General features: G+C 39.8%; 1 protein-coding gene across 2 annotated transcripts in view; it reads right to left on the reverse strand.

Moving 5' to 3' along the window:
* Positions 1 to 3,070: 3,070 nt before the first annotated feature.
* Positions 3,071 to 14,126, reverse strand: part of LOC124712054 (dynein axonemal intermediate chain 7-like) — an 87,216-nt gene continuing 76,160 nt past the window's right edge. For both annotated transcript variants that reach the window (XM_047242347.1, XM_047242348.1), the window contains exons 5-6: positions 4,497 to 4,598; positions 3,071 to 3,308 (exon numbers count right to left, since the gene is read on the reverse strand). In XM_047242347.1, coding sequence (XP_047098303.1) covers positions 3,171 to 3,308; positions 4,497 to 4,598 — 240 coding nt within the window. In that variant the 3' untranslated portion in view covers positions 3,071 to 3,170. The remainder of the gene's footprint in view (positions 3,309 to 4,496; positions 4,599 to 14,126) is intronic.

Here is a 14,126-nt window from a genome sequence, read left to right on the forward strand (position 1 = left end):
GGAGTGGCATAACAGTATGCACAACAAACTGCGTGTCATTAAGGAGACTGCGAATGTGTGGAAGTCTTCCTTGCAGGCTTCTCACAGGGAATCAGTTGTCCTTGGTCGGCTCCATACTGGTCACATGTGGCTCGCACATGGTTACCTCCTCTGTCACGAGGACCACCTCAGTGTCGCTGTGGCTCCCAAATGACAGTCGTCCACCTCTTGCTGGACTGTCCACTTTTAGCTGCTCTGTAGTGGAGTTTTAACTTTCCCAGCACCCTACCTTCGATGCTAGGTGACAATACCTCAACAGCAGCTTTAGTTTTATGTTTTGTTCATGAGGGTGGGTTATATCATTTGATCTGAGTTTTAGCGCAAGTCTTCTGTCCCTCTGTGTCCTCCACTGTAGGACTTTTAGGGTGGAGGTTTAAATGTGTTGAAGAGTGGCTGGCTTCTCCGTTTTTATTCTCATGGTCAGCCAGCCATGGTAATCTGCTTTCTACTCTTTAACCTCTTCTCCCTGTTTCTTGTGTCTCTCTTTGGTTTTCTTGTCCTGTTTTGTCCATTGTAGTGTTTGTTGCCCTTCTGTCATTCTTCTGGTTCTTCGTTCCTCCTGTTTTGTGCCGTATGTCTTCTTTTTCTTCTTCCCCTTGGGTAATTGTTCTACTGGGAAAAATGAGCTCACAGTTTGGTCCCCCCCCCCCCCCCCCCCCCCCCCCCCCGCCGCTTTTAAACTAACCAACCATATAAACTTGAACTACTGTGGTAGGTGTGGGCTTTGTGTCTATCTTGGTTACAATAATGCATTCACTATGCTTTCCATAGTATCTGACCCATGCTTCTATTATTTTATTCATTATTAGACCTACTCCTGCATTACCCCAATTTGATTTTGTATTTATAACCCCGTATTGACCTGAACAGAAGTCTTGTTCCTCCTGTCACCGAACTTCATTAATTCTCACTATATCTAACTTTAACCCATCCATTTCCCTTTTTAAATTTTCTAACCTACCTGCCCGATTAAGGGATCTGACATTCCAAGCTATGATCTGTAGAACGCCAGTTTTGTTTCTCTTGATTACGACGTCCTCTTGAGTAGTCCCTGCCTGGAATTCCAAATGGGGGACTGTTTTACCTCTGGAATATTTTACCCAAGAGGATGCCATCATCATTTAACCATACAGTAAAGCTGCATGCCCTTGGGAAAAATTATGGCTGTAATTTCCCCTTGCGTTCAGCTGTTCGCAGTACCAGCACAGTAAGGCCATTTTGGTTAATATTACAAGGCCAGATCAGCCAATCATCCAGACTGTTGCCTCTGCAACTACTGAAATGGCTGCTACCCCTGTACAGGAACCACACGTTTGTCTGGCCTCTCAACAGATACCCCTCCATTGTGGTTGCACCTACGGTACGGCTATCTGTATCACTGAGGCATGCAAGCCTCCGTACCAACAGCAGGCTCCATGGTTCATTTAGATAGGCCCTTTATATCTGTAAATAAGGTTGTTATTGATCACATAATGACCCTGGTGATGCAGGATAGGCAGAATAAAAGAATCACAAGCAGAGAAGTTGCAGATGATGTTAAAATTGATTCCATTTTAATGGAACATTTGGACCTCAGGAGGATCTCACAACAATGTGTTCCAAAGTTGCTAATAACTGAGCGGAAGCAACATCATTCAGAGACCCTACATGACATGCTAGATACTGTGAACCATAATCCTAACTTTTTTTAACACAGTGATCATTGGCGATGAGACCTCAGTTTATGGGTAAGACCCAAAAACGTAGTTCTAGTCATCGTTATGTAGAATTTGAGAGAGCAGCCTTGCAATACACTAAAAGAGGCTTTACAGTAATGCTTCCAGCAGTGGCAGCAGTGTTGGGGGAGGTGTTTAGAAGCTGAAGGTGACTACTTTGAAAGTGAATGTGTCAAACAATTGTATCTGAAAAAGAGATTGATTTTATTAATAAAAGTTGGATGCTTTTTCAACAGCCCATTTTTATGGCCTTGCCAATACTGAATGCTGCCTTTCTCCACATCTGAATGACTCCAAATCTATCTCCATGACTAGCTACATCTTCACTCACAAGTATCTCTCCTTCGAAGGCCGCACAAACAAACAAATCCACAGTATAGATATGCGCTCCCATATGACAACATCCCATACTAACATACACTTGGACCATCAAGAGGACTCCTTCCTAGTCACCTAGAATCGTAACTCCCTCACTAGCTTCACATTAATTGATGATAGTTACATGATTTGGATCAAGGGTGTGGTTATCCTATCGACCTTCCTCTAGAAATGTGCATGGTACATGCAATACCAGGATGACTATGTTACCATTATCTGTGGAGTTATGTACAGAGAAAAATATACGAAGAGCATTTGTTTTATTTATATGTGGATGTCAGTTTCTGCAGAACCAATACTGGGCCTTAAAGCTCTGCAAGAAATAAAATAAAATTTGTAATGTTACAGCTTCCATAGCTGATACATATTTCATCAGTTGCTGATTTAAACAAGTTTTTTATTTAAATTGTATAGGATATAGGAAGCCTGGAAAATTCATTTTTGTCACACAGGATGTGCCTGATTTTGGAAGTATTTTGGGCTGTTTCTGGAAGAAACTATAAAACAAGAAATTATAGTGTTTTTTTGTTTAGGATGAATTATAACATAAATGAAAGGAATGAGAATATCATGCACACACACACACACGAGAGAGGGGGAGTGAGTGAGTGAGTGAGTGAGTTAGCTGGGTTAAATGTCGTTTAGGTATGCAGTGCTCTTGTGCTCTTCAGAATCATGAAATAGCTGATAGTGGTTTATACACTTTATTCTTTCAGTAGTAGCTTCTGATAAGTATGAAATCATATATGGTTAAAAATTGTTTCACATATTTGTAATTTCAGAAGCAGTTATAAGCTATGTTACTCATCATACTGAATCTCCTGGTTAAGTTGAAAATAAAGGTATTCGAGGTACAGGATCTATTCAAAGGTAAACTGAAAACAAACACTCCAAAATTACTGCACAATTTATTCATAGGACTTTTTTTCAGATGAGCAATAAAGTACAAGACTGTATAATAAAATGCTGTACAAATATACTGCATTACACATTACATAAAACATAAAACAAATATAAATGTAAATCATTTATAATTAATCATGAATAGCTGAGCACTCTTGTTTTTTGCAGCATTTCATGCACCGTGTGCACTTGAGAATAGGAAACATCCTTCATTATTTTTTTGGCCTGTGGTGACGCCTGATGTTGCAGCAAGTGATAAAGATCTGCATAAAACTATAAAATAAAACAACATGTTACTGTTTCAAGAATTAATATGTACAGAAACTGACTACAAATATGTAAAAATGAGACAGCTATTAAAAACAACAAAATATCGTTAATTATGACTATCATTTTACAATACGAATATATCAGATCTAATGACCACAGCTATGGAAATAACACACAGTAACCCCCTCCCAAGCAAAAAATACAACCTGGAATATTTATTTAATGTTTTACAATGTGTTAATAGTTCAAAGCACTAAAATTATAAATGTTAATGGGAGGTAGTAGATTTCCATAGACAACTCAAGATGAGCTAGCTAACACATCAGACTACCTGTGACTGATTCCAGTGTTGATGTCTTGATACACTGGCACCAATTAATACCCCAACAAGATGTGTGGTAAAAGACATAGTGAAATAGGAGTCTGGTAGAGCCAGAAATGAGGAGGCCCAGGAAGCTTTAAGGGTAAATGGTACATTTATGATAGGTATGTAGTGCAGAAAAACATCTTAACAATTATTTTAAATGTGTTACTGATAATACGTGCCTATCAAGTTAAGTAAGTACTGTCTTGAAATATCTGAGTGCAATCTTCACAAGTAACTTGATATGATGTGTCACCATAAAAAGTTCATTATAAAATCTTTAAAATAAACACATTCTAGTGGTTCCACATTTACATCTACACTCTGCAAATGACTGGGAAGTGCATGGTAGAGGGAACTTCACACTGAACCACATATTAAGATTTACCAAATTTGTAGCATCAGTAATGATGTACTCATACAGATATTTTACATGCTTGGGATAGGAAGTTTACCATGTTACACAATTCTTCTTCTAGAAATATACCTACCAGAAAAAGTTACTTGAGAAACCTTATTGAAATCAAACAACTAATGGGAGCTGCTGTGGAATTAAATTATGGTAACAAACTAGAATGTGAAACTGAAACAGGTTTCATTTCAAGTGTCTGCCACAGCAGTCTATGTTAGGAATTAAAAATGTGTGATTAAAATCAGTATGGATAAGAGTGAAAATTATGATTCTTTTCATTAGCACTTTATTGTCATTTCAAAAGAAACTAAACATAAGAGATCTTAATATTAATAAGAGTAATAGCTTCACAAAATGCTTTATCCATCTTTACAGTATAATGATTTGCATGCCCTGAGAATATTATTCAGCTTACCTTTAGGCCAGGAACTACTTCTGATACAAATGACTGGCTGAACTCGGTGCAGTCAACAAGGGTGGCTTTCAAAGGTGTTGCATGCAGAGTACTGTGGTTTGCCTTGAACAAAGAAGTGACACTCAGTACCCAAGGCATATTATTTGTCTTAATGGTTTTTGAGTGTTCTGCCAGGTGAGATTTGAGAAGTCCCACAATGTTTCAGCAGTATATCAGTATGCCATTATCACCTGACTTGGCATAAATAAAAGGTGACATATAATTCTATGTGATTTTTTTTAGTTTATCCTGCAATACTAATAACAAAATACATGGTGTAGAGCCAGGTCTTGGTGTCCAGCAAGCACAATATTTCATCAAATGACCACACTGCCATCATTAGGTGTGCTGATGAGGTCCCCTTCTGTACCTCTCAGCAGATTCTTTAATTACACAAAAGGAATGACAATTAATGTTTAATGTTTAATGTATCAATGACATTGGAAAAGAGCACAGGTAGTCCCAGTCTTCAAGAAGGGTCGTCGAGCAGATGCGCAAAACTGTAGACCTATATCTCTGACGTCGATCTGTTGTAGAATTTTAGAATATGTTTTTTGCTCAAGTATCATGTCGTTTTTGGAAACCCAGAATCTACTCTGTAGGAATCAACATGGATTCCGGAAACAGCGATCGTGTGAGACCCAACTTGCTTTATTTGTTCATGAGACCCAGAAAATATTAGATACAGGCTCCCAGGTAGATGCTATTTTCCTTGACTTCCGGAAGGCGTTCGATACAATTCCGCACTGTCGCCTGATAAACAAAGTAAGAGCCTACGGAATATCAGACCAGCTGTGTGGCTGGATTGAAGAGTTTTTAGCAAACAGAACACAGCATGTTGTTCTCAATGGAGAGACGTCTACAGATGTTAAAGTAACCTCTGGCGTGCCACAGGGGAGTGTTATGGGACCATTGCTTCTCACAATATATATAAATGACCTAGTAGATAGTGTCGGAAGTTCCACGCGGCTTTTTGCGGATGATGCTGTAGTATACAGAGAAGTTGCAGCATTAGAAAATTGTAGCGAAATGCAGGAAGATCTGCAGCGGATAGGCACTTGGTGCAGGGAGTGGCAACTGACCCTTAACATAGACAAATGTAATGTATTGCGAATACATAGAAAGAAGGGTCCTTTATTGTATGATTATATGATAGCAGAACAAACACTGGTAGCAGTTACTTCTGTAAAATATCTTGGAATATGCATACGGAACGATTTGAAGTGGAATGATCATACAAAATTAATTGTTGGTAAGGTGGGTACCAGGTTGAGATTCATTGGGAGAGTCCTTAGAAAATGTAGTCCATCAACAAAGGAGGTGGCTTACAAAACACTCGTTCGACCTATACTTGAGTATTGCTCATCAGTGTGGGATCCATACCAGATCGGGTTGACGGAGGAGATAGAGAAGATCCAAAGAAGAGCGGTGCGTTTCATCACAGGGTTATTTGGTAACCGTGATAGCATTACGGAGATGTTTAGCAAACTCAAGTGGCAGACTCTGCAAGAGAGGCGCTCTGCATTGCGGTGTAGCTTGCTCGCCAGGTTTCGAGAGGGTGCATTTCTGGATGAGGTATTGAATATATTGCTTCCCCCTACTTATACCTCCCGAGGAGATCACGAACGTAAAATTAGAGAGATTCGAGTGCGCATGGAGGCTTTCAGACATAGTTCTTCTCGCGAACCATACACGACTGGAACAGAAAAGGGAGGCAATGACAGTGGCACATAAAGTGCCCTCTGCCACACACCGTTGGGTGGTTTGTGGAGTATAAATGTAGATGTAGATGTAGATGCAGACAATGAGGTTATTAGAGGTGGAGCACAAGCTTGGAGTAGGGAAGGATGGGAAAGGAAATTGGGCATGCCCTTTCAAAGAAACCATCCTGGCATTTCCCTTAATTGATTTAGGGAAATCATGGAAAAATCTAAATTTGAATGGGTGGATGGGAATTTAAGACTATTGTCCCCCTAGAAGTGAGTCCAGTGTCTTACCATTGTACCACCTTATTCAGTTTTTGTTCAACAGTTTAGGTTAGCTCACCAGTCCCTTTTCTTCATCCCTCTTCCTTCCCTTCAACCCTTCTGTCAGAAGAAAGACATTTCTTTAATATTTATACATACTTTCTTCTGCTGCCACTTAGTGACTAGAATTTTTATCCATCCAGTTATACTATAATTCCATGTAATTCTGATAGACAGAGCACTGTGAATGCCAACTTTTTGAAGTTCAGTAATTGAGTATGCTTTAGGTGTTCACAGCAGTGGACTTCAACAGTACACAATCCCTTCCATGTTTGCTATGCCAAAGTCATAGAGTATTTATTAATATGAGACTTCATAGTTCAAAAAAATCTTTGAGACTACCAAGGAGAATCCCTCTTTAACCAGTGGGTAGAGAAAAGTCATCACATGATTTTTCCTGAGAATTCATCCTTGATAACATACTACTGTATGTGATAAATGCAGTAGCTGCATCCTCCTCAGGTTCCTCCTCCATTTCTGCAGTTCTACTGTCAGTATAGGGCAAAGGACTCTCCAAAACTAACACTGTGTGTAGGCATTTCAGTTCTTGAATGAAACTCTCCATATCCTAAAGGGTGTGAGCCCTGTTTACCAATGATTTGATGTTCCAATTCCTCTGCACTGGATGGTGACATCTGTTTAGGTGCAAGTACAAGTTGGTGAGCATCTTCTTATAGAATACATTGTGGCCCAATGTACCATCTCCTCTCCTTTTTACCAGTTTTGCTGGAAGAACCTGAAGAACTATATTACATACCTCTGCAGGGAGGAGATGAATCACTGTATGAAGAAGTCACACAAGCTACTCCATCAGAGAAGCTATTGTCTGAGTACTTCCAGGTTTATCAGGAGATGTCATTATGAATATGTGGTGCAAATTTTCACCAAAGTGATGCATCATTTGCACTCAGTGAAAGTTAGGAGACTGAGAAAATATACCAGTTTATACTTGATCAACAAGAGAGTGGGCCCTGCCGGAAGATGGAGTGTACCGGAAAATACAATGTGGTCCTCCTAAGAGAGTAGAGTAGAGAGAAGCTACTGTGTTCATTCCATACAGAGGCACATTATCCAGGAAAATAGGATGAATTCTTAGAGACTGCATTGTAAAGAATGTCATCTGTCCACTGATCACAACACATTATCTTACAGCACCAAAAGTGATCTGAAACTATGGACTTCCAATACCTGTCAAATCCTTTGCTAATGCAGCATGACATACAAAGGGCAAACGGTATATGCCACTGAAATCATTGCACTGAATGTGAATGGCATACTTGAATACTACAGCTCAACAATTTAGTGGTTGCAGTGGGGGAGAGAGACATACGTACAAACTGAGGTGGTCAGTTCATCAACATAACTGATGATAACAGTTGTTGGCCAAAATGTTGGGGCTTCTGGACACTGACATGAATTAATTTGTCATAAATTATATGACTTATTTAAGTTTGTGCTTTTACTGCCTCTCACCCTCTACCACCCTACCTGTCTCATAGTAGTCCACCATATCAACCTGAACTTTTTTGCAAGGAGTGTCAGGAGCAGCAGCTGATTTTGGAACTAACTCTTAAATTGTCATTATTGTGACAAGGTTAACACTTTTCATTTTATTGTGGTATGTTACCTGGACTGGGAACTCCTTACACACATTCTATGCTGCTTTAGTTATTTCATGTTCCTTGGCAATGTCATCACCATCTGGTTTTGAAATACCATGTGACTCATATGATTTCCCTTGTAGGACACCCAAAAACTCCATAAGAATTTTACCTCAGTATCCATGAAGTTTAAGAACTCACAAGATTTATTGCTAATTCTGTGCACTACTCTTACTTTATACCATAATTCTATCATCATGAATTATGACATCTGCAGTGGATTGCTGCAGTTTGTTAAACTAACTATACCTGTATAATATGGATGCCTTATTTTTCTTATTTTCAATTTTTAAGATTTTAAGTGTATAACATCTTATATTGGTTAAACATTATAAAATACAAATTTTCAGTTCATTTAAAATATTTCTGTGAGCTGGGCTGTGTGCCTTTTGGTGCAGCAGTTAGGATCAATGGCACTGCTGCTATTGTTCTTAACAAATATGCTTTCAGTGATAAGTGTTGTATTTCACTGATAATTTTGGATTTAGAATTGATTCTGGCTACAAGCTCAAATTGTTTGGTGAAGGTGCCAGGTACTTCAAAACATCTACATCACGGTGGCTCCAATTAGGAAATGTAAAAATTGTCACCTACACAGATAAGTGTCAAAACACAAGCAGTGCATCTTTCCTACTGTCTATGGATTCAGGATATCCATGGGTAACAAAACAGCAGTAAATCAGCTGGTATGACTGACTCCCGCATGTGGTCCCTCTGTCAGTCATGGAAGACCACCATGAGCTCACCTCTTTCATGTGCCAGGTAATAAGAGAAGGGTTGCAGCAGGTAGAAATGTCAGCCAAATAAACTAGAGACAGCAACCACTGGTGTAAACCCCACATATCAGGAGGTAACAGAGAATGTTGAGGAAGAGGTATATCAATCTTTAGCACCGACCTCTGTGACCAGTTAAATGTACCATGAAAAATGGACTTGGCCAGCTTGGTCTTATGCTACAGCTGTTAATGACAACCCAGTATCTGAGCAACATAGGTACAGCCAACTCCTCTTCCAAATAAAATGCCCCACAGAGGAACAGACATTTCAAGGAAAGAAAACAACATGCCAGTATGTTTTCACTGTAGACACCCTGAACGTAGGGTATCATCCACCAATTAGTCAGCACTTACACAGGATAAGGACCGAGGGTCTGCTGCTACTGCCACTGTCTTTGCCTTTGCCTCCTCCCTACGTGCCTTTCCCAGCCTTACAGGATATACCACTGTGGTGTGGACCCACCTTCCTTGTGGACATCACTGCATCCTGTCTCTCCTCTAGGGCCCTGATGCATGCTGCTGACCTTTCTCATGATGCTTTTCTACCACCTACACTTCTGCTATCACCTGGGCCAGCACCACTGGGTCCTTCACATCAGCATTCCTGGCACCACCACCCGAGTTGCCTGAGCACCTTCATCGTCGGTGCAGTTCCGTCACTTCAAGGACTTGGATGTCAAGATGCTACCAGTGCCATTATCACCGTCCTCGCTTATAGTACTTCAGAGGGAGAAGGGGGAGGGTGGGGTGGGGGCAGCTGCTATGCATGTCAGTGGGCACACAACTTCTGACCCTACTCACCAGTTCTGGCCCTTCCAACACTCCCATCATCACTTGCAGTGCCCACCAAAGGGGCCATGGACGTGTCATCAGTCATTTTGATGCCCGCATCAGAGGAGCACTCTTACCCCAAGGGAGAGGGTGCTATGACCCTGTACGTCATACATGGCACCAGGCTGCTGGTGTGCAACACTAATACCCCACTAATGGCATCTGGACAGGCCAGCCACCAGAGCCCCTCTATGACTTGTGCACATGGTGCAGCACCTGCCACACCATCTACTGGAGATTGCTTCCATAATGACAGTGTGTCAGATACCCACCCTCAGATTATGTTCTACTGATTATTGTACTTTTTTATATTTGTTGCTTACTTGACTGTGTATAAATAAACTCTTATTGTTTGTGGCCACTTTATTGTTTGTACCTAGCATTATAACATTAAGGAATAATGCTGTGTTCACATTAGTGCCAGTTACAACCAAAGGCAGCTGTTTTACACAGATTCAGCACTCAATCTATGCTGTGTTTTTTATGCTATGATACAATTTTATGTGACAAGGAAGATGGTATTTCATTGCTTAGTTGGTAAGCATCTCTGGACCTCTACGTACACATAACAGTGAGCCAAATTTTGAAGTACTTCAGACCCCTCCAGATGTGAAATTATATGCTAGAATAATTATATATAATTAAAAGCACTTTTAAATATTATGTGCACCTATAGATGGGAGGATATTTCAGAAACATCACCAGCACACTGCTCCAGCATTGCTTTAATTCAATTGTTGAATATCTGGAGATCAATTCATGACAAACATAATTCACGTCTTGCTTACAGTGATGCTTCACTTACAGTTAACTCTTATATTTCTTTCATTTAATTGATGTGATTATAGAGAGCAGTTCATATAAAATATAATAATATTCAACTTAAAATTAATCCTTATGTGGCATTTATAGCCTGCTATATTCTTTACAGAACATGCAAGACTGTATGTAAAATTATTGTAACAGATAGTTCTGTGCTTTTTTAGAATTTTATTAAGATGCATCCCTTATCAAGAACATGATTTTCTGGATAAATAAATGAATAAATAAACTTCTGATCATTTCTCTTCATTCAATATGGAAAAGCATCACAAAATATTTATAATTATGGCCAGGATGGATTGTACACTTTCTCTACAATTGCTGATACTGTTTCTCTTGCCTTCCTGATGAAGGAGGCCATAGCTATCAAAATTTATGCAGTGGGGTCTGTATATATGATGACCTCACATTCACTCCGGTCTCATGTTTAATTTATACTTTTTCTCTTTTATGCAATATTACCATTTCCATTTTTATTTGTATTACACATTCATTCACATTCTTTTCACTTCTTCATTCATTTTCTGGTGCTAGCCATCAATAATTCACATTATTACTGCTATATTCACCTCATCATTCTTGTTCTTTAATCTAAACACACACAAAATATTTTTGTGCCCCTCTTGAGATTTTTTGTGTTACTTTATTCAGGGAGATGCCTCTGATTTCTTCCTTCCATGCATGTCAATGTATTGCTCATCTTTATATTGCCTCATGCTGTGGTCATCCACTGTGGTGTAATGGTTACAGTCACTGGCTGGTGACATGTGACCACTGGGTGTAATGGTTATAATCACTGGCTGGTGATGTGTTGGTTGCTGATTTGATTCCAATATCCTGAAATTATTTGTTACTTAAGCTTCATTATATCTGGAAGGTTCTGGGACTTGCTTATTTTTGGAAAATTGTTATTTTCTATAACATTCTATGTCTGTGAAAACAGGAACATTCTCCGATGAGGCAGACAGTTCAACTTCATCTGTACATTCACGCATGCTACATAAATGTGCTTTAAGCATGAAGTGCCCATAATTTATACAGGACAATTGAATCTGATTGATGAAAGGAGAAGATATGAAAATACATTAAATAAAAAGGAAATGCAGATGGTAAAAAAAATGAATATGACAAAAAATGTGAACTGGCTAAATAGGAATGGCTAGAGGATAAATGCATGGCTGTAGGAGCATGCATGACCAGAGGAAAGATAATTGTCACTTACTCATTGGACAAATATATTATACTAGAACTGACATGTGATTACATTTTCGCGCAATTTGGGTGCATAGATACTGAGAAATCAGTACCCAGAACAACCATCTCAGGGAGTAATAATGGCCTTGATACGCCTGGGCATTGAGTCAACCAGAGCTCGGACAGCATGTACGGGTACAGCTGCCCATGCAGCTCCAACATGATACCACAGTTCATCAACAGTAGTGATTGGCATATTGTGGTGAGCCAGTTGGTCGGCCACCATTGACCAGACATTTCCAATTGGTGAGAGATCTGGAGAATGTGATGGCCAGGGCAACAGTCGAACATTTTCTGAATCCAGAAAGGCCCGTACAGGACCTGCAACATGCAGTCGTGCATTATCCTTCTGAAATGTAGGCTTTCGCAGGGATCAAATGAAGTATAGAGCCATGGGTCGTAACACATCTGAAATGTAACGTCCACTGTTCAAAGTGTCGTTGATGTGAACAAGAGGTGACCGAGACATGTAACCAATTGCACCCTATACCATCACGCCGGGTGATACGCCAGTATGGCGATGACGAATACACACTTCCAATGTGCGCTCAGCACAATGTCGCCAAACACAGATGCGACCATCATGATGCCGTAAACAGAACCTGGATTCATCTGAAAAAATGATGTTTTACCATTTGTGCACCCAGGTTCGTCGTTGAGTACACCATCGTAGGTGCTCCTGTCTGTGATGCAGCGTCAAGGGTAACCACAGCCATGGTCTCCGAGCTGATAGTCCATGCTGCTGCAAATGTCGTCAAACTGTTTGTGCAGATGGTTGTTGTCTTGCAAACAGCCCCATCTGTTGACTCAGGGATCGAGAGTGGGTGCACGATCCATTACAGCCATGCGGATAAGATGCCTGTCATCTCGACTGCTAGTGAAACAAGGCCATTGGGATCCAGCTTGGCATTCCGTATTACCCTCCTGAAACCACCGATTACATATTCTGCTAACAGTATTGGATCTCGACCAATGCGAGCAACAATGTCGCGGTACGATAAACCGCAGTTACGATAGGCTACAATCCGACCTTTATCAAAGTCGGAAACATGATGGTATGCATTTCTCCTACTTACAAGAGGCATCACAACAACGTTTCACCAGGCAACGCCGGTCAACTGCTGTTTGTGTATGAGAAATCGGTTGGAAACTTTCCTCATGTCAGCATGTTGTAGGTGTCGCCACTGGCACCAACCTTGTGTGAATGCTCTGAAAAGCTAATCATTTGCATATCACAGCATCTTCTTCTTGTCAGTTAAATTTCACATCTGCAGCACATCATCTTCATGGTGTAGCAATTTTAATGACCAGTAGTGTATATTAATTAGTATGACCTGTCTTGCTAGTTGTGTTCTCCTTGAAGGTGTGGGAGAACATTATATTTTCAAGACCCATATCACAGAATGTGTTACTTTTCAGTTCATGAATTTTCTGTGATGTGACTGGTGAAAAGCATTTGATCGTGCAGTTTGAAGTGTTCTCCTATTGAAGCTGAAACATAATGCTATCAGAGGTGTTGTAGGTAACAGATTTTTGTATTGTATTATTAAGATTTTGCAGAGTATTGTATTAAGAAGCACAGGGAGTGTGCACAATAAAACAGTATCTTCAGAATGGGGATTAACCATCAAGGGTATATCACAGGTGTTGATATTGGATCCACTCTTGTTCTTGATATATATGGATGATATTCCATCATAACTCAATAAGGAGAAATATATTTATGCTGATGATGCAAGTATTATTATAAAACCTAATGGAGTAACTACAGCACATGGAAATGTAAATGTAAAATTGACTTGTTCCATATGATAGGCAGAGATTGAAATTATGATTGACAAAATATGGATATAACTAACTGAATGGCTAAATTTCATGGAAGACCTTCAGCACCACACATCGGTAACACAGACCTTCAGCACCACACATCAGTAACACAGAAAATTGTAAGAGGTGAGATATGGAGGTTGATACTGTCTCTTGATATTGAACTCAGATGGTCTAAAGTATCAGACTTGAATGTCAAACATGCAGAAGGCGATGAAAGAAGAATTGCTTATGCCTCCAGGTTACTCTTGAATTCCAACAAAAATTCAGTCATAGTTAAAGCTGGACAAATTTTTGTTTTGAATCTCAAATATTTCTGTCAACATTATTAACGGTTCTATTTTAAACCCATATACTGTTTTGTGCTGATTCCACAGAGCAACTTGTGAATAT

Source organism: Schistocerca piceifrons, chromosome 8 (assembly GCF_021461385.2).
Source record: "Schistocerca piceifrons isolate TAMUIC-IGC-003096 chromosome 8, iqSchPice1.1, whole genome shotgun sequence".
NCBI lineage: Eukaryota > Metazoa > Arthropoda > Insecta > Orthoptera > Acrididae > Schistocerca > Schistocerca piceifrons.